Below are 22,296 nucleotides of genomic sequence, written 5' to 3' on the forward strand. Positions count from 1 at the left end.
TTTCTAGTTAGTTCTCCTAAGAAATACACCTAGCACAATACTGCTTCAAAAAGAAAGTTAAGTTCTGAACTCTGGATGAAGAAGGTCTCTTTTTGGTTCAGCATATTGTATGTCACTGACATAAAACACTGTGTGAAGACAAGTCTCAGAGAAAAGGGCCAGGCTGGCACAGTACAAGAACAAGTGATGGATGGAGGAACTGGGTGCCTAAAAGCACTTCACTTCACTTTTCTAAATGTGCCCTGTCAACACGAAGGGAACAGACCCAGTAAGGCTTATGTTAGTGGATGCACAATGAAGGAGAATATTTATCTTCATGCTCTTGAGCTGCAGACCACTCAGCATTAGAAAACACCACCAAGACTGTCTCCTAATGTGCCTGAAGCCCTTGGAGTGGGGAGGATTCTGACTTAATGAGCATGTTATACCATCTGTCAACAGGACTGCTGAGCAGGAAAACAGCAACCAGCAACTCCCAACACCCCAGGAGCAGAACACTTGGGAGCCATTTGTGCAAGATGAGCCCCTGGCTCAGTGGTCAAGGAATCATATGCACCTAACCTCCTCGAGCTGAGTGACAAGTGTCATCTGTGGGTCCCCATTCACAGTCAGCCTTGGCGGTTTCTATGTGGGTGCTTGATGAGCCATTGCAGAGGGGAGGCACTTGGCCTTACACATGTCCTAGAGGGCCACCTCGATTGCCCTCTCTGACACGTAGACTTGTTGGCAAGAGGCCACAAAGGGTAGCATTAATAATGCCATTGATCAAAGCATTCCCATGGCTACGGATGAAGGAAAAGAGGAGAAAAGGGGGAGAGTCCGATTTATGTCTATTCCTCAGGAAATATATAAACTTTAAAATTGAAATAATCTAGGAGAACAAATTTTGTACCTAGATTTGTGAAAGCAACCTGGGGGTTGCTTCTATTTTCAGTTTTAAGATAATAATCTTACCAAATGAACTGGAAATTATCCAAATGAAGAGTTTCCTCTGTAAAATCAGCCACCTGGGAAAAGCATATAACTCTTCATCTATATTTCCTTAGCTCATTTTACCTACCAAGTTTTGAAGTTTACTTTCCATGTGGGGATTTTTTTTCTTACACACTTGAATCTCACTGGCCCAGGCTGTGGTACACAGGGAGACAGGGAGGCAAAATGGGCTCAGGAGTCAGATGGCCTGAGGTTCAATTCCAGCTTGCCATATTTCCAAACCTCAGTTTCCATCATCTGTAAAATGGGGATAATAACTGTCCATACTTTTAGAGATTGATCAAATGAAATAAGGGATATAAAATACTTCACATTATGCTTAACACACAAGAAACAATCAATAGTTGACTATTATTATAATAGTTGCTTAAAATATCATCCATCCTAATATAATGTTTTCATAAAGAACTTGTTGGGATTCTCTTCCACAGTCATCTGGATATCCTAATTCCAGATATTTTATTCTCTTCAAAATTCCTTTATATGTGGATTTTTGGTGGAATTGGATACTTAGGGATCATTGAAAAATCTAAAAACACTATCTACAAACTTCTCGACTGTTCACTTTCAGTCTTAGTCTTCATTGTCCTTTGTAACCACAAAATCTTTCACAGGGCTTGGCACTCAACTCCAGTAAATATTTATTTAATGAATAGAACATCTGTTGAATAAATCATGGAATGAATAAAGCGAGTGGACAAACTGAAGAATCACAAGCAATGTTCACCCAACCCAGATTTGGGACTCAGAACGTTCTCACAGGGTGGAGAGGTGTGACCCTTTGAGCTGGGTGTGGGATAGAATCTTCCTGGCTTTCCTTCAAAGCTGCTGTGTTAGACATCTGACACACTTTCTGGCTTCCCATCACATTATGAATAGCTATTCTTCGTGTATTGGTTTTTCCTATGGCTGCTGAAACAAATTACTACAAATGTAGTGGCTTAGAATAACACCAATTTATTATCTAACTGTTCTGGAGCTCTTCAGGGGCTAAAATCAAGGTGCACAGGTCTGTGTGCCTTCTGGAGACTCCAGGGGCCACCTATGTCTTTGCCTTTTCCAGTCACTAGAGACCCTGCAAACTTCTCAGCTCATGACCCCCTTCTTCTGTCTCCAAAGCACATCAACCCAACATCAGCTTCTGTGGTCACATCTCTTTCTCTTATGCTTAGTCTGTCTCTTACAAGGGCCTTGTGATCACATTGGGTCCTTGATAATCTGGTATAATCTCCCCATTTTAAACTCCTTGACTTGAGCATGTCTGTAAAATTCCTTTTACCATATCAGGTCACCTCTCCACAGGTTCCTGGGATTAGGACGTACACACCTTGGGGACATCATTACTCAGTCAACTTATTATGCTCAAAGTATTTTCCACCTTTTGTGTTCAATCCCAGTCATATAGAACCCTGGACTTTCCATGTGGGTGAACACAGGCATATGCTGAGTCTGGCCCTTCATTTGCCTGAGACTTCGATTCTGAAGTGAACAACTGAAGAAGCAGGTCTGGTATGGAATCCATTTTCTGGTGATGTGGGTGTCAGAAGGGTACAGCTTCCTGGACACCAGGGGTCCAATGCCCAGTCTCCATCAGCAATGGGATCTGGCTATTTCTACACAGAATGGCAAGAGACAGGGACTTTCCCAGAGCAATAGCATAACAAAATTCTTGTAAATATAGCCTTCGGTTCTAATTCTGTGACCCACCCTTAGATTCTGTAAGCACTCCAAATGCTTTAGTGAATTTCTATTCTATTTATGCTAGTCTTGGAGAAGTTCTGTTATTTACCCCTAAGAGTTACAACAGGCATGACGTACTGTCCTAGGTTACAAGAAGGGCATGCATGGAGATTACCGTAATATTTCCAGAACACTGGAATAATAAATGATATTTTGGGGCACCATTTAGGTGCTGAGTACTTAGTTAAAAGGTTCTGAAGAGATGCATTGAAATCTTTCAAGTCAGGGGTTGGAAAACAGCACCACACTTTGGAGAAAGAGCATATGGAGAGTCTATGGCCCTCTCTTTGGAGACTTTGATTTTCCTTTTCTCCATCTAAACTGACCACTGCACATAGAATGTTGTTTCTGAAGGGATAAGAAGGGAAATTTTTATTATTGATGCTTGTCAGCATGGACGCACCACTCGGTATTTTTTTTGAAGCACTTTACAACCATTAGTTGTTTATATTAAATTAAATAGTCTAGAAATATCCATTAGTCTAGAAAGCAAAAGTACATCTGGCGTAAGATTGCTTTTCACCCCCTGCCACACACACCTCTGCATTATTTAGAACTCACCATGGCTTTTAGTTCACCCATTTGAAAGAGAAGGTGGCTTTCAAAACAATGTATTTCCATCCTCTCTTCTGTATCTCCTACTGGTTTGAGAGCTTGGTTCGAATCCTGGCTCTGGAAGTCAGTGGCTGGGTGACTTGGACTAGTTACTTAATCCCTCTGAATCTCACATTTCTATACAATGTAAATATTAACCCCAGGCTGACTGATAGTGAAGGTTATACAAGTATGTGCTGTGATGGCAAATCTCAGAGTCCAGATTCAGATCACAGTTCAAATCTTACTTTGCATCTAAAAAGTTGTGTACCCTTCATAAAGTGAATCTGGGTGCCTTGGTCTTCTCCCCAAATCATGGAAATGATTATTTTTATCCCCATTTTACAGACTAGTAAACTTAGATGCAGAAGTTAACATACTCAAAACCTATCAGCTTATAAGGAACAGAGAGTGGTTGTAAACCTAGTTCTTAATCATTTTGAATGCAAACTCCATGGGTTCTCAGGGCATTTAAACGTATTTTTGTATTTTAATAGCTAAATAAAAGGGAATCTAAGCAAGCACTCCCTCATAGGGTTAAAAGATTAAATGATATAAATGGAGAGCTCTTGGTACAGTGCCATTAGCTTCTAATACTATGAGCAGTTAAATGCCTGTTTGGAGTGGGTGTTTGGAGTGAATTAAAAAATTAGCAAATGAAAGAATAAAATCGACTTCACAATTTCACACCCCCCCACCAGTGTCCCTCAACAGTCTCTAGTGCATTTCAGAGCACTAGAAATGCTCTGTAAATATTTAAAAACTGTTCCTAGTAACAGAGATCAGATTCGTTCATTGCCTGAGTTTGGGGATAGGAGAGGGAGAGACTAAAGAAACAGGAACATTTGGGAATGATGGAAATGGCCTACATCTTGATCATGGTCGTAGTTACAGGACTGCATTCTTTCTGCAAAACTCAACAATCAGAGGACTAAAAATGAGTGCATTCTATTTTATATATATGATACCTCAAAGCAATTGATTTTAATTATGTTACATGTACTCTAGACAGGGGTTAGCAAACATTTTTCTGCAAAGTTTTGTAAGTAAATGACTTAGGCTTGGTTGGACATAAGATCAACAACTAATCTCATCCATTGTAGTGTGAAAGTCCACATATAGGAGGTGATCCATAAATAAATGAGTGTTGCTGCTTCAAGGAAATTTTATTTACAAACCAAAATTTGGTTTCATGTAATCATTATGTATCATGAAATATTTTGATGTTTTTCCCAACCATTTAAAAAATGTGAAACATCATTCTTAATTCCTGGGTCTAATAAAAACAGGCAATGGGCTAGATTTGGTCTGTAGGCCATCATTTGCCAGCTCCTGCTCTAGAATTTAAAAAATTCTCTGTCCAGCAGCATCATGAAATCTGCCTTAGCAACTTCTCAGTGCAAATGCTGTGCCTAAGAGGGCAGGGACCCCAGCTGCTGTAGTCCTGAGGGGACCTTGCCAGAACCCACTCCCTCTGTGGCCAGACTAAGCCGTTGCTTCTTGACTTCAATTTCCCCATCTGTCCAGGGAGGACAGCAATCATTTCCCAGAGCCCTGTGTGGCTCATTCAGTTTGTTATTTGGGAGAAAAACGCTCTATCCAAGTGCAGAAGCTGATCATGGCCTGGGTTATGAATCTGGCCTGTCTCAATCATCGGGGGGAAAGGTTTGATTTCTCAGGTTGTCATTCCTAAAATTGCTTATTCTCTAGGTGATGTTCTTATTTCTGAATATGGTCTGATCTCCATTCCCAGAAGAGGAGGGTTATTTTTTTCTAAGAAGCTGGCAGCAGAATAGTACTCTCTGAAAGCTTGCTTCTTCCCTGCCAAACTGCCATCCCTAGCACGAGTCATCTCTTTGCAGAGGGTGGCTTCCCACCAGAATGTTTACTCTGCCAAGGCCAGAACAATCCCAAGCTCCTCTGACAGCAAAGAGAGCTCTCTAAATCCAAACAAGCATAAACTGAAATTTCCTTTTTTGGTTTCAGACAGTGGTAGGTGCTTAAGAAATCATTCTGGGGTGGTAAAAACTGCCAGAGTAACCCACAAAATATAGTTCTGAGGTTCTGAAAGCTTCAAGGCTTTTAAAAATTTGAATATCTCATCTAAAATTGGAAGAAAATATGGAAGAGAATGGCCTATCTAGGCACCCAGTTTATTCTTCCGCCTGTTGGAAGCATTTGAATCAATAGTTTGTGTGAGGGAAGTCACTCACTTTTTCTGTAAAGGGCCAGAGAGCAAAGTTTTTAGGTAGTAGTAAAAGTAATAGAGTCAACATCACAACTTCTCAGCTCTGCTTGGAGGTATGAAAGCTTAACCATGTTTCAATAAAACTTTATTCACTAAATCAGGCAGTGGGCTGAATTTGGCATATGGGCTCTTTTTTTCTGAGCCCCTGTCTGACATGTAGTATTTCTAGAGGGAACTAGGTGGGTCATGAAAGGGGAGAATAAAATTTAAATCAGCAGCTTCTATTTGTGGAAATGCAGTAAAAATTCTCATCACAGATTGGGGAATAAAGTTCACCCAATGGGCATGTTGTATTTGGAGTGGGAGGGGATGCACAAGTAGACCAGGTGAGTCCTGAGCATGATGGATTTTCATCTATGAAGACAGATGGGTGGACAGTACTGAAGACAGGAAGACCAATAGCACATAAAGGAATAAGAAACCTCTGCTGGCTGGACAGATCAGTCACATCAGCACTCACAGACAGGAGCCTCTGGTTGAAAGCAGGAGGACACATGGACTTGACCCACACCTGGTTCAGTGGGGGTCAAAACAAGGTGGAAAAACAGAAGCAAAGGAACAGGTAAATATGCATGTAAGGTGTCTTCACCGAACAGTGAACTGGAAAACTGAAGAGAAGTTGGAAAGGTTGGTTTATGGGATATCATGGAAGACTTTCAAACACCTATTTTAACAATGTGGGTTTTGGAGTCAGTGGTAGGTACTGAAGATTTCCAAGCTTCCGGCACTATGTTCCCTTCAAAACAGGAAGCCTAGAGACTCCTCCTTCTTTTCCAAGAAGCTATGGCTGGCTGCATCTCACCTGTTATAAATGTGATACTACTAATAACATTAAGACATTTTCTGCTTGATGAGAATGTTCTAGTGTTTACTTTCAATTCATTTAATGCTGATGGAAAAAATCACTCAAGTGGTTATTTTATCCCCGTTTTACAGATTAGAAAACTGTGATGCAGGAGAATTTAACTTACTCAAAACCTGACCCCTTGAGAGAGTCAGGACTGTGGGTTTAAACATAGCTGTTAATCAGTTTCCAAACTATATGGATGCCCAGTGCATTTAAACATATTTCTAGGTTTTAACTGTTAATCAAACCTTTTTAAGCTTAATTTCTAAATTGCCCCTGCCTCAATTGTAATGTTTCTCCTAGTCAAAATCCCTAATACTATGACCACTTTTGTCATCTCTTTATCTCACTACTAATTAAGAGCACTGAATTAATAATGAAAAAATTATAAACTTAAATTTTGTTCAAATTTCATCCAATCTGAGCTCAATTTGGCATAACATTATGATTTTCATGAATGCCATATCTATCCCATCTAAGTATACAATTGTTTTCACATCATCTAAGTATATAATTGTTTTCACATTATTTTGCCTACATTTTAGGTGGACCTCATTTTAAATGCACATAAACTATATATTTATCTTACATGAATTTGGAAACAAACCAGAATATTAACAATGTTCGTATTAATAATTAATGTAATACTTTCTAAATTATTTAAAGTTGGATTATATTAGTGCTATTTTTAAGTGTATTCATGTGAAAATATTCTTTTTTAAAAAATGATTATGAAACAAATGCATAGGGATCTAATAAGCAATTAATAAAAGAATCCCTTAATGCAAAAGGTGATGCTGTTCCAAGAAGGTTCTCCAGTTCTCAGTCACATGTCCTAAAAGCTATTAAGTCTCATTAAATCACAGAGATCTGGTATCAGACTAACCAGTCTGGGCCTATCTTCAGCTTCTCAAAGTTCAATCACTGTGAGAGAAACAGGAGTAGGGGTTTAGTGGATTAGTCACAACCGACCATTAATCTCTGCATTCTCAGTTGTAAGCCAGCCTCTCTCTACCAATGTGACTGGGGGAGAGAAAAAAATCTCACAAAAAACCCCAAAGCTCAGAAAAGCCTAAAGCCGGCTCCCTAGAGACATACCCAGGTCACAGTTTGCTTGTCTTTACTGAACATCAACACAGCATTTGTCCCATTTCTCATCTGTCCTATTTCCTGTTGGTTTTTCATTTATGCCTTTTGCTGAAATTCTCAGATCAGATATGTTTGAAAACAAACCATGTCAAAATCCCAGGAATAGGAAAGCATTTAATTATCATCTAAAAATCCTTTTCTCTCAAGTGAATATTAAACATAAATCAAACTATGTTTTCATGTTACAAATGGATTGAAAAACCACGGTTAAGGTTACCATGTGCACAAATTAATACCTGGGGAAGGCTGGTGAGACTAAACAAAGAAAAGAAAAAAAAAAGTAGTCACATTTCAGTAAAAATGAGTGACAGCTTTAGAATGTGCAGGCTAAATATTATGTCTTTTACTATATATGAATTGGAAGATGACACCTTCTTTCTTTATTACTCTAGCCAATAACCCAGCATTTACTGATGTATCAAGGAGGAAAAATGATAAGCAAATCCCTGAATCAGGATTCTGTTTACATCTCTACTCTCAAGGTTAGATTTTACTGGATGACACAAGTTAATACACATGATCATACACACTGGAGGCCTTGATGAGTCTAAACTGTAGCTGTAAAAGGAAAATAGGTGGCATTAAATTTTTTTAAAAAATTTTAAAGAAAAATGTAGGCCAGACTCAGTACATTGTCTCTGAAGCTCATTCTAGGAAAAGGCATGATTGTCTTCTCTCTTATTACCTTTAAAATATTCCCCAAACATCCTAGTTTCCCCTAGTGAATCAAATTCAACCAACCTTAACTGATTATGTGCTATGTACAGGCATTGTGCTAAACACTTTCACATGCATTGGCTCATTTAATCCCCATGTTTTACATGATATTGCCAAATTTCTTCCTAATTTTGCCCAATGTGTCTTTTGTTCTTTTAGCTTTAGCCATAACAACAGCAAAAACGCAGCATTTATCAAATATATTCTATGTGCCAAGCACCAGGCCACATTTTAAAATTTCAATCTCCCTTGACTGCAAAGACACATTCTATTACCCTCAGTGTACAAATGAGGATACTGAGGCTCAGTCAGAGATGTTAAGTAACTTCCCAAGGTCACACAAGGTCTCAGCAGAGTCAAGATGAAATGATAAGACAACATACACAGTTTTCAACAAATGTTTTTATGTAGCTGTCAGTGATGACCACTCCCCAAGACTTTTTTCTTGGGGTATTAAAAGGGCTACAATATCATCATCCTACAAGTAAAAGTCTGGGCTATTCTGTTACAATGCCTTATCTTACTCTTGCCTATCTAGAAAATCATTCTCCACTTTTTGGTTCACTGCAGTCTAGAAAGTTCTTCCTGTACTTTAAATCTTGCTGCCTTGACCTTTCAAAAACTGGAGAAGTTTAGAATCAACAGAAAATTTGGACCATTTTCTGTCAAAGTCTCTTCACACCATAAGGTTCCCAAGTCAGAAAGTGATCCCCCAAATTCCCTATTTCAACACTCCTGTTTAAGAGAAGAAAACTGGTACAATGCCTTACCCACTGCACAGACCTTGCAGGGCAGACTAACTCTATACGACATGTCCTAACTTCAATCCTAATGTTTTCCCCACAGCAAACTAGCTGATTCTCTTTTCCCTGTAATTTATTTGAAAAAAAGAAAAAAAAAAAAGAAAAGTTCTAGGAAGAACACTGAAATCTCAAAATTCCAAAACCTCTTAATTGTAGCTGCTTGTCTCAGATCTAGCTTATGGAGCAAAATACCATCTTGAACCACAGGGCTACTCAGTCCCAGGGCTATTCAATTTTTTGTTTAACAATTTTTAGGTGTGGATCATTGTAGAAAGAATCCGTGAAGGTTTAATCTTGATATATACGCTTACTCTCCCAAGGAATTCAAGTATATTTCTGGAGCTTTGTAAACATTACTTATGGCTATGATATGATCAAATCGTAAAGAACTTCACACTATGTGAAGCAGTAATAATATTAGGGTTATGTTAATGAAATAACTCAATAGAAATAATTATCTGTAGACATGAAAACAGATGTCAAAAATATCATGAACTAGAAACAAAATGGGTCTTTCAAAACTGGGGGAAATATAAATATTAAAAACTGAGATGAATAGGCTATTATGGAAATATAAAATGAAAATCATGGGTATTAAAGTGGCAGTTACTATACAAATATTCCAACCACGTTTCCTTTTCTCCTGGACCCAAGGCTATCCTATAATTCCCCAGCTCCTTTGAAGTAAGAGATGGCCCTGTGACTGACTAGAAATGATGTATACATCTTCCCTTCCTGGCCCATCAGAACCTCTCCCATGATCCTCCTCCACATTTTCTTCCCCATGTGTTGATGTTGATGTCAAGGACTATGCAGAATCCATGCTTTGAAGGCAGTATAACTTCCACCAGTCTTGAGACTCCCTAGTTCTTGCAAAAGATATGATTTTTCTCCTCTCCTTTATCCCCTTTACAAGTGACCCTCCCCTCAGCAAAGAAGGGTAGTGGGGGGAAGAGAGAGATGCCAACGAGAAAATTCATGTGAGCAAGAATCCATGATTTCCTGATCAGCGATAACCAGAAAGCACCATGGGAAAATAGCTAAGATATAATGTTAAAAAAAAAAATCAGTACTAATATTTCAGGTTGGAAAAGTTATAATTTCAAACTCTGGTAAACCAAAGTTTGGTCTATGGGGGCTTGCTTATTTTTCCTAAATTTTAACACTTCTTGTTATATATTTAACATTAAAATAAATTCAGTGATTCCCATATTGCTCATGTTTGTGACCCTAAAACACTTCTGCATATACAGTCTCTGTCTTACAGGGAGCAATGATCCAGGAAGAACATCTCGTTGGAGTTCATGATTGGCCTAAGTATCTGATGCACAGATACCACTCTCACTCGTTAATTTGCTCAACATGTCTTACCCCTAGACATGATACAATACAAGGTTGTACCTGGCTCAGTCAAGCTCTAGTTGCAGCAGTTCAAAAAGCAGAGAATATAAAAATAAAAAGGCAGCACCAACTTGGGAGCCTAAGATTACATGTGGCTGTCGTTCACCACTACAATACTGCACTAAAACAAACTTACAGGCCACAAAGAATTGCTCCAAGTGGAAAAACAGGGATGCAGCTTGTTGCAGATATTACAACTAATGACTTTTCTATGCTTTATTCTACAGGGGTTTGAGTCACTGCAACTTAGAGCTGGTGTCATTATGGTGCATTTTGAGACTTAGAGAGCAAGTGACATATTTCTATTCACACCCAGACCATGCAAAGGAAATGTAACACTCCCAAGATACTTTACTTTCTATCACTGTCTTCCTAAAAAATTTACTTATCTAATCAGAAGTTAGCAACAGGGCTATTTTTCCCATGTTCCCCCCACCCCCGCTTTTTTTCTGTAATTAAAATAACAAGTGAACAAACAACAAAAAAATTATCCAAGTGACCATTTCCTCACAGTTGTTAAAATCAAGGAGGTGATGACAGAAGGGAATCTGCACTCAAAAATGGTAAATCCGCTTTTTTTTTTTATAATTCCTAGGCTCCCAGGTCTTCTGTCTGGTAAAATCTACTCAGCTACACTACCATTTGGTTCCATAAGGGCCAGAGAAGTAATGTTTTTTGACAGAAGACTGAAAACCCCATAGAGACCAGTCACTTCCTGTATTGCTGTGCAACAAGACTAAAGGGTAGAGCAGCTTCTCCTGGGAAGCACTCTCATTCAATACTAACTACAGCACAAAGGGTGTTGGTTTCTCCCAAGCTGAAAAATCATCATATCCTGAATAATCTCCTCTAACAGGAATAGAGATGACATGGAGAAAGGAACAGCAATGAACCCATGATCCTTAATGGTCCCATTTCAAGTCTATTATATGGTGTCAAGGAACAAAAAGGAACCAGAATACATTTTAAACATCTCTTAAGTGCCTCAAACAAGGAGGGTTTGTCAAATAGGATTGAGTCTGAGACCGAAACAGAAAGCTATCAAATATGTTGCTCCCTGCCATGGCTCCCTTTCTCTGTGACTCTCTGCACATTTAAAAACCTACAAGCAGCAGAAGGAAGACAGCGACAGACTGGTGTGCTCAGGCTCTCCCCTGATTAGCCTCAGTTCTTGTCTCCCAGCCTCCTGTGAAGTCAAGAAAGCAATTCTGAAAAACTCCTTCTTATTCATTTATGTATCAATTTAGTCATTCGTTATTGAGCATCTTCTAAATTCCAGGCACTGGCAATGAGGGAAAAAAAATCCACAATATTTGCATATCACTAGATATGCATTCTACCAGAACACAGATCATGGCTATTTCATTCAGTACATTTTATTGCATGCCTGGTCCAGTGCCCTACTTCATAGGAGGTTATCTATTTGTTAGCATTTGTGGAATGAATGGACAAACACATGAAATGGTGGGGAAAAATTAAACTGCCGTGCCTATGTTACTTTGTGATTTCTAGAGTCCTGTGAGATATTCGTTATTATCCCAACCTCACAGTGAAGGAAAGGACTATGCTCCCTCAGTAAGTGTTGCCATCAGAACTGTTTTCCTTGAGGGTAAAACAGAGATGCGTATGTAGCGGGGGGAGAGGAGCGGAAGGGAAATGTGTTGACTCATATCCTTCAGTTAATGTGTTTATTCCAGCTCTGGCATTGCTGCCAAATGTGTTGCAAAGCCAGCAAGACTTGGCTCTGGAAAACTCACCTGAAAGTCACAGGCTTCATTTCCTACTGCCAGCCCCTTTAGCCACTGGGCATGAAGTATTAGACAAAGTTAAAGATTAATTTTGCATTTGCTGTGACAAAAGTGTCACCTCACCCAGATCAGGAGGCAAAGGCATTTGTAGGCTGTCTCTTTCATAACCACTGATAATCTCTCCACTGCCATCCTGATGGCACCTTAATGCAAATGTAATCAAACCCAAACACTGACTGTCCCATTCCCAGCCCAATCTTGCTAATAAAGAGCAATTATGGTTTTGTTATACAGGCGATCCTAGACCATTTCTCACCACCCAACCCCCACCCTCCCCCACAACCCAGCCCAACTCCAGCATACTAAAATATCTCTTCAAGTTCTGGGAGGAAAACCATAAAAAATGTCATAGGAAAGATTCCATAATCAGAAAGAAGGAAGATGATAATTGACACATTGCAAAATCCAGAGTCAAGCCAACAGGTTTCTCTTTTTTGTAAGGTATAAATACCTAGCAATAAAATAAGTCAGGAGATAATCTCTATAATCTGACAATAAGTAATCTGAAAATAAGGAGACAAACTCTATAATCTGAATGGTCTCAAAAGCTTCTGAGACTCCACCTAGAAACAGAGACAAACACTGGAAATTGACTAGTGATCCTGGCCAAATGGAGCATAGTTGGACCAGAGCCAGAAACTTCACCCCGACTGGTCAGTCTTTAATGAACAGAAAGATACAAGCTTCATAACTTTCTTGGACCTTAAAAGGAGGCCTCTCCTGCACAGAGGGACATTATCAAATGCAAGGTGTCTCCTAACACTTTCCCCCTTGACCTCGCCTACCACCCTCCACTCCGGCTGTTGCCATACTTCCCTCTTGACCATTCCCCTAATCCTCCCTGCCTTGGAAATGCTGTTTCTTATGGGCACCCCTTTCCGTCACACTCCCAAAGTGCCAGATCTTCCAAGCCAATACTTTTGACGTCCCTCAAGCCATAGCTCAAGCATCTTCTAACTAACACTACTTACTCTTCCCTTTAACCTTTTCATCTCCAGGAGGAGTTAGATGTCCCTTCTCTGTTCCCTCCAAACACTTCCTGTATTTTTCATTACAGTACTTACCACATTCTATTGTAACTACTGATCTTTTTAAAATTAGTCTCTTATTTGATTACAAAGTTCTTGGAGGGCGAATTCAGTGTCTCATTCATTCTTGTTGGCTCCCCAGAACCTGACTGGCTCAGGAAGCACTCAACAGGTGTTGAATGATTAGGTGGACAAAGGAGACTTTTTCATTTCCGGTCTCTCAATCTCTCTACAATAACTGAAACACTGAGAAAATGCAATGGGTATATAATTCAGTGGACCATGAACATATTCTCCCAAGTGAACATGCAGTCTATTAGAAATAAGAGTCGTGCAGATTGTAGAAAGGCAAAAATGCTGTAAAAGGCTTGGCATTGCTTCAAGCATCTGTTGCATGCCAGTGCAGCTACTGTGTGGCCTAGTTCAAGTTCATCTTCATGACATAAATGCATGTATGGGTGATTGGTTTCTCTTGGTCTTCATCTGCTGTTAAAGATATTATTATGATGATTCATATACAAACTGAAGACATTTGCATTTGCTTAACATGAAAACACTAAGTCTCAAATACCAGGGTCAATCAGGGTTTTGGGAGAGAGGAAAATGCTTCCCCCTCCCTTTTGTTTATTTGTCACTCAAAATGTCCTATGGCCTAATTGATCTATTAGGACAGGATGTTTTTCAATAGGTCTTTGTGTTTTGTGATCAAGAATAAAGGTCAACAAGGAAAACAAAAATCCAGTGTTGCTTATTACGAAGTATAAAAATATTTTTTATTAAGTTGCAAACAAACCTGACTATGTCACTTTCCGAGCTCCCCCTTTGCTTCTCATGAAGAAAAGCTAAGGCCTAAACTGTCGATCTTGGCTTGCAAGATCCATGTTGTTTGTTTGTTTGTTGTTTGTTTAGGCTGTGCTGGGCATTAAACCCAGGGCCCCGAGCATGTGAGGCAAGCGCTTTACCACTAAGCCACACACCCCTGGTCTGTATTTTTGTAGTCCTATCTACAGTCACTTGTTCATCTCATTACCTGCATATACCCACATCACTATACTTGTCAAATTTTACTTTTTCCATCTCTTACCTACAAACATACTGTTCTTGACTCATGGTACTCCTCCCTGCTTTTCTCCTCCAGATATCTTTCCTTTCCCCACTTGCATCTACCAGCCACAGAGTTACTTGCTGTTCCTTATACTCCCAGAAGGCTTTGCACACACCTCTGTCACACAACATGGACTACCTCGTAACTATGAAGAACCAGGTGGTGTTCATTTTTGTGATTCCAGTATGCAGTACACAGCTGTCAATACTTTTCTATTTGAACACAGACTAAAATGACTAAATAATTAACTGGCATTTACAAGAACTAGTTCCAAGTGTCAAAACTATAATGCTTTTTAGTGTCAATCATAACAATGATGATGAAGACGATGAAATAAGAATAATTTCATGGGGATTGCTTCAATTCACCAATGGCCGCATACCAGGCACTATGGAAGATCTTATGTCTTATCTTTCTCCAGTCCTCAATTTACAGATGAGGAAACTGAGACTCATAGGACCCAAATTGCTTTTCCAATACTACACAAAGAGTGAAAGACAAAGTTATAATTCACATGTAAGCCTGTCTTAGTTTCAAAGCCTGCGCTCACTATCATGTGTTATGTACAATGTGATCAGTCATATTCCAGATACTGTGCTGGGTACTTTATGCACAGTGCTTTGTTATCCTTGTCATTTCCTTTGAATGCCACAACCTTGAGTGTTATTACCTTCATTTTAGAGATGAAAAAGCAAACCTTCCCCACCCCCCCAAAAAAAGAACTGAACAGTCTGCAATTTAAATAGATTACAGACTATGCAAATGCAGCCCTGCCTGCAGACATGCAACATTAATTTAAAATCCAAAACAATGTCAGACTCGCAAACAAGTTTTAACGAAGTTCAATCCATCGAATCAATGCAAGACTTCCTAACTTAAAAATAAAAATTACAAAGAGAATAAATATGTTTGGACACTCCGTGGTCTCTAATTCAACAGCTCCCTAATTGGGTTCATTCCAACATTCTAGTATCTCCTTAAGTGAATCCTTGATTTCAGCCCTGGCAGTCCTCCCTGTACACGCTCCTCTTCCTTCTCCATCTCTTACTTCCAGAACTCTAACATCAATCTAATATCCTCCCCCTCTTTCATTACTGGATTTCTCACTCCTATAGAATTTATGTCCTGTATTAAGCAATGAGGCATTACTTTTATCGCTCTCTATCACAATACACTTTGGCATACAACTTTTATAATTATATTTTAACAATTAAATATTATTCACGTTATCTGATACCATTCTACATCATGTGTATGCTTCTCAACTTTGCTTTTGTAACTCTGTCTTAAGCAGGGTCAGTACATAATATATAAAGACACGGATACTCTATGTTTGCAAAGCATGAAGAATGGGATCATGTTCTGATGTTTCTTTGAATAATCCTTCAGAAATAAGCAAAGCAAATATACCTTTCATTTTACAGATGAGGAAATTGAGACTCTTTCAGAGGTTAAGAGAACTGCCAAAGCCACATAGGTGATTAGGATAGAGTTGTACTGCAGAGTGGGTTCTGGTGACTTCCATATTTTTTCTGTAAGGGCTTGCTACCATACCCATCATGGTACCTGGGTCTCCTTCTGAGCTAAGCCCTAAATGCAAATATGTAACCTTTAATCCAGTTAAGGTTATAGGAACTGACTTCCTTGATGGCAATCAAATCCCTCTTTCTCAACCAAGGGAATGTTTCTCCACATTGTCATTTCTTTTTTCCCTTGGGATTTTATATCAAGACAACTCACCTCACTCATTGCCAGCTGCCTAGAGAGTTTCACCTAGGAAGATGGTTATCTGTTCATCACTCTGACCTCACATGAGAAATTCAATGTAAAGAAATCACACTATGAATGAGAATATTAAATGAGTAGTATGGGTATGGTTCATTTGCATTTAACAAGATATTTCATTGGAAGCCATATTGAGTACAAATGTCATTCTGCAAGCACTTTAAAGATGGGTCTATACCAAGTTATAAATCTACAAGCAGAATAAGGAAAATTCTGTTGATCTCCTGGGTATTAAGGGCTACATGGTTACCAGGTAATTTATTAACTTTCCAAACCACATCTCAAAGGTTGGTTCACAGCTATAAACTGGGTTACCTTCATGATGATGCACCAAAGTCTAAAATTCCTACTCTCATTTGTACGAGAAGGAAAACTAGAGATACTTCAAACTTTATGGCCAAGGCTTCCTTGAAAGTAGGATTCATGGTCAATGTTATAAAATGTACTTGCTGATGATTCTTTTGCTTTTAAAAGAGCTAATGTGGAAGAGCACACAGTTCAACTCTACCATTAACCAAAACTATACAGTGCCAGATTTGTAGAAATAAAAGATAAATTGATATTTTGTTCACTTAACTATGTGTCAGGCATTGTGATAAGTGAAAAAAAAAAAAAAACCACTAAACATTATCTCATTTAATCCATGTAGCAAACATGTGGGATGTGTACTATTATCCCTTTTTTATACATAAACAAATTAAAGTGAGATCGCTTCGATTTTCAGATTAGACAAAAAATATACTAAATATCCTTTGCTTATAGGAAGTGCTGATGATGGGATGCTGGGGGCACCTGGGCGATAGTTTCACCCATGTGGTTGACAGTTACGACAACGCAAATACAATCTTAATTCTAGTCTCATACTATAGTTGTTTTCAACTTCACTTCCAAGCTCTTCTAAGACTTATGTTCATTGAACCTAATTTATTCTTTCAATTAGAAACATCAAAATACAAAATACCAAATAAAAACATTTGAAAGAAATCTTGAAGCAAACATAAATGATATACTGAACTTTCACTATCAGACCTAGGTGTGAATCTACCAGGATAAACCTCTGTGGATTCTGGTTGCTTAATCTACAAAATTACCCCCAAGAATTCTAGAATAGAAAGGTAAGTTAAACTATCTGCAAAATATTTAAAATGTGTGAAAACACCACATAGTTTAAATTGTTATTGCTATTGTTATGAATAAACTGATAAAGAAGTTATGTAAGAGGGGAAGTAGGAAACATTACATGAATTAAATCAGGCACCTGTCTTTTGACCAGGAAATGCTCTCCTCGTGCTCAATGCTCATTCATCCTCACTGATCTGAGCTGCTTTTGTGGGAAAGGAATGGTGCTCTTGCTAACACAGAGAAAAATCATTCTGGTGCACACACACACACTCTCTCTCTCTCTCTCTGTCCCTTCGTGGTCTCTTTACAGATCCTGCTGCCTTACATTTTCAGTAAAAATAAGAGCTGAATTTAATGTGGAGCCAGAAGAGTCCCCAGCTCATGGCATTTCTTCTTTAGCCTTGTTGTGTTGTCATTAAGTGTCCAAAACTGATATGATCTCTCAGATGGAGGACGTGCATGCTACCTACATGGAAGCTAGCTAAGCCTGGCCAAGCAGACCCCCAGTCTCATTTAACTATCAGTGTAGCAAGCCTAAGTAGCTCTACTTAAGCAATACATACAAATAAACACTGGGGCGGTGGGGTGGGGGGGAACTCCTAGGGTATACTTTTAATTTGGGGGATGTGATAGAAGAAGGGATTGGAAACTTTAGTTAACAAAACACTAAGCACAAAGCCCACAGTGTTCCTGAAAGCAAATACCATCAAATGAAATTCAGTTAATATGCCTTTCATAGGCCAGGAATATTACCAACATCTTCCTTCTGCAAAATGTTTGTACTGCAGATTTTGGCTGGTCTTTTCCATTCTTATATTCCTCAATAATGAATTCTACCCTACCAATGCATCAATCATCAGTGTCTGGTAACTCAGTAAGAATTAACATTCATTTACTAGTCAGGGCAACTCATTCTAAGATGGTGGAGAAGTGTTTTGTTTTTTTACTTATATTTTTAATTTATGATTTAGTATAGTCTATGATCACAGGGTTATGTTCCTTTTAGTAAAGCGCAGTCTTGAGCAAATTAAAACTGCAAATCATAGAAACAGAAATGAAAGACCCACTAAACTCTCCCTGAGGCATAATTATTCAACCTTAGTGCTTTGCATTCCTATACATCCTAATGCTGTCAGATAGGAAAAGAAAGGAGACCAAGTCCCACACTGTGGCAACTGTGAATCATGATTATATCACTGACCATAATTCAGACATACACAGGCATCACTGAATGAGTAGTTTTGATTACAGGAGGAGGATACCACTTTGACCATGGAGAGTGACCTTTTGAAGTTAAGTTTATGGATGTGTAAATACAGAGTACATGTCTTCATAAAGTGCAAAGTAATGCAGATCCTAACTAGGCATTTGGAATGCTAACCTATTTTTCTGTGTTTAGCTAAGAGCTAGCAATTTTGCTTATACTTTTATCCTTTCATTACATAGCAATGATGATTACTTAGTAAATATATGTGAAAAGCCAGAGAGTCTGTAGCTCTACTCCTGGGTTACAAATAACCCCTCCTAATGTTCCTATTTGAATAATTTAGTTGCTGATACACCAAATCAAATACAACTATGACAGGTATCCCACTAAGACCTCTTTTGGGGAATAAGAACAGACTCCTCAACTTGTTCCCCAAGGGCATTTCCTGGCAAAAATCAGGGTAGGGCTGGGGATGAAGAAGATGCTGGGGGAACTCTAGAGTCTCAGTGAATGTTCCCCTTTTGTAAATCTTAAAGGGAATCAGATGGCTTGTTGATTGGAAACTTATTTATGATGCTGGAGAAGGGGATAGGCAAAGCCCATTTAATTACTAGTAAAAATATTCTGGAACAAGAGAAAGAGTTTGCAAAAGAATGAAGAAGAAAAAGATGTAAAATATGGCCTCTTCAGATGTCATCCTGTCAATCTCTGGACATATAACTGATAAAAACCTTTATAAGTCATCTGGGGAATTTTACTCATGGATGCATTATAGAATAACAGTGTACTCACTAGAGGAACTGGGGTCTGTACCACCTACAGCATAACTCACTAAAGTATTACAGAGGAATACTAAAATATTTCTTAGTATGGTGGGCAAGCCCCAAACAGTAATTTCAGATAATTGACTCCCACTCCTGCCTTAAGAGGAGACAATTGAAATTAAGGAGTGGTATTTTGAACTGGGTCCAGGTAAGGGTGGAGAAAGGGTTTTTAATATTCAGAATCAGGTCTGGCTTAGAGGGTGGAGCCTGGCAGGGCTAAAGGAAGAAGCAGGAAACATGTCTCTGTACCCCCACCATGCTTTGATGTGTTTGCTCACAGGGGCAAGGTTCCTGCTCTCTTCTGGTGACTTCATGGGAAGTTGGCTCAGTCCCCAATTCTGCAGAGGGAATGCAGGCAGAAAGGAGCACAGCAAATGGGCTTCACCCCGATGCTTAAACAGCAGGTGTGAAGGGAAATGGAGTGGGTGCTGGCCAATGGGAGGAGCCACTGAACTGGGGAATACTGCTGGTCCTGGGGCTTTTGCTCACTGGCTCCTTCCCATCCTCAATTTCCTGCACCAACAAAGACACTGCTCAGAAATCAGAATCCTTCCCAACACATAAACACTCAGGGACAGCCACACACAAGCCCTACCTCATTTGCCTCAACATCCTGGGTTCTCATATGCTGCTAAAACCACAGGCTGGCACAAGTAATCTGAAATCAGTGTTTGAGCCAGCACATCCTAAGCAACTGGGAATTAGGGAAGACCATGGTCTAAAGTGGTATTCGTGATATTGTTTCAGATGGGTTTTTCTTTTCTTTACTTTTTTTTTTTTTTTTTTTTTGTGGTGGAGGGGGGCGTGCCACCAGGTTTTAAACACCCAAATCCATCCCCATCCTTCCGTGTGTGGGGAAGGCATGGAGGATGACTACAGCTTTTGGGTCCCTGATGGTATTCCCCAGTCCCGCATCCTCCCGCAGTCTCTTGAAAGTGCCTAAACACCAGGGCAGGGCTGTTCGTCCATTTTGCCAGTCAGGAACCACCGAGTTTGGGAACTTTGAAAGCCAGGGGATGGGGGTGGGGTTGCCAAGGCTCAGATTTCGGCGCCAGAGTTCTCAGCCAGAAAAGCAGTTGAAAATCAACACCCATCTGCCTCTTCTTTCTAAACCCCCACCTCCTTCTCCATTCTCCCTTCCAGGGATTCCACACAGATCCTACCCCTACCAAACACACACACACATACACACACACACACACACACACACACACACACACACACACCCTTTGGGCTTTGACGGTTTTTGATTCTCAAAACAGCAAACCCACAGAACCCAAGGGTCTGTATCACCCGCTTCCTTCCCTCCTCAGGTCTACACACAATAAAATCCCATACATTCCAAACATCACAATATAAACCAAACCCGCCCATGACTCCAACACGTCCCGTACCTGATATGCAGACGATGAAATTGGCTTGAAGAAGAAAAAGCACCTCCCAGACTATTTCCATCCTCTGATTCTCATTCCAAGTGCATCACTCGACGGGAAAACAGGGGGGGAAAGGGGGTGCCCGACACGGCACACATACACACACACACACACTCCGGAGCGAGCGCACACTCGCACTCCCACCCGACAGCCGGCCAGGGACAGTCACCCCCAAGATCAATATCGCAGTTTGAATTGTTCCGGCAAATCTCCCCTCAGGCTCGACGGATGTGCGCCCCAGATGTGCTGACACATGTCCGATGCCTCGCTGTCTCGGAGGTCTCCCCACTCGCGCGTCTCTGCTCCTCGTACCAGTGGTGGAAACAGCACTAGCAACGGCGGCGGCAGCCACCTGAAGCCACCAGCGCTGGGCTCTTCCTGCAAAAACGAGACCCCGATCCGCCAGGCGCCCCAAGAAGACATAGACGATAGCCCCCCGCCGGGCCACGCCGTGCAGTTCCGGGCTCCCGGCAGCTCCTAGCCCTCTGGCTAAGCCCAGGCAGTCCGCGACAAGTTGCCCTCGAAGTCCGTTCCCCTCACCGGGGCATGGTCAGAGGGTGGCTTCTCCGCTCGGGGCCGTTCTCCTCCTGCTTCCGGGGGTGGGGGGAGGAGCAGACACAGCAGACAGACAGACAGAGAAAGAGGCAGGGATTATTGCCAGAAACCGCCGGCCACCGGCAGCCTCCGCTGACCCTCCCTGCTTCCCAAGTCCGCGCGCAGCCTGCCGCCTCCAAGCCGGGTTCGGGCCGCGCTTCCAGAACACCGAGTGAAACCGCTGGGCGCAGAGAACTGGGGCGCGTTGGGGGCCCACTGGCTCCCCACGTCGCGCGCGCGCTTTCTGGTCCTTTGCTATTTTCCTGGGCTCCCCAGAACCCCCAGTTGCCTCGCTTCCATCGCCCGCAACTAGCGCCGCCGCCGAGATTTTCCGCAATGCAACTGCAGGGGTCGTTATTTCCTCGCCTACAGATCCGGACGCTTCCCGATTCAGAGAGGAGGAGGAGGAGGAGGAGGAGGAGGAGGAGGAGGAGGAGGGCAGGTGGGGGCGGGAGGAGGAGGAGGAAGAGGAGGAGGAGAAGGAGGCTCGGCCAGGTGAGCGTTCTCACTGCCGCCGGTAGTCCCAACGTCAGCTGGGCCGCTGGGCACCCGGGGGTGGAGGAAGAAGTCCAAGGTGGGGAGGCGAGGTTTAACCCGGCCATAAGGAGGAGGAGAAGGCTGGGCGTCAGAGCTTGAGGCCGTGGCCGCTGCCTCGGCCCCAGCCCCTAGCGGCCGCCTCTGCGCTCCGCCCCGCCCGGCTGCCTCCGTTACCCTCTAGGATCTTTGAGTTTCTCCTCTCCTTAAAAAGAACTTCGCGCCTGCTTGTTCCGCACAGGAAACCCAGGCGGGACTCATCCTGGGAGTGCTGTGTTGTGCTCTCCCTCCGCTGCGGAATATTGGGGATTTTTTTTTTTTTTTTTTTTTTTTTGCATAATTCATTTCCTGCCCTCTTCCTTTC

The 22,296-nt window shown here is 41.0% G+C and overlaps 1 protein-coding gene across 3 annotated transcripts in view; it reads right to left on the reverse strand.

Moving 5' to 3' along the window:
• CA10 (carbonic anhydrase 10) overlaps nucleotides 1-22,296 on the reverse strand; it is a 491,731-nt gene that overhangs the window by 469,045 nt on the left and 390 nt on the right. Inside the window, exon 2 of one of the 3 annotated variants that reach the window (XM_079134031.1) lies at nucleotides 20,766-21,391. In XM_079134031.1, coding sequence (XP_078990157.1) covers nucleotides 20,766-20,826 — 61 coding nt within the window. In that variant the 5' untranslated portion in view covers nucleotides 20,827-21,391. Of the gene's footprint in view, nucleotides 1-20,765; nucleotides 22,174-22,296 lie in introns of those variants that run through there. The other 2 variants (XM_079134032.1, XM_079134030.1) reach the window with 2 other exon arrangements.

The sequence above is a fragment of the Sciurus vulgaris genome (assembly GCF_902686455.1).
Source record: "Sciurus vulgaris genome assembly, chromosome: 3".
NCBI lineage: Eukaryota > Metazoa > Chordata > Mammalia > Rodentia > Sciuridae > Sciurus > Sciurus vulgaris.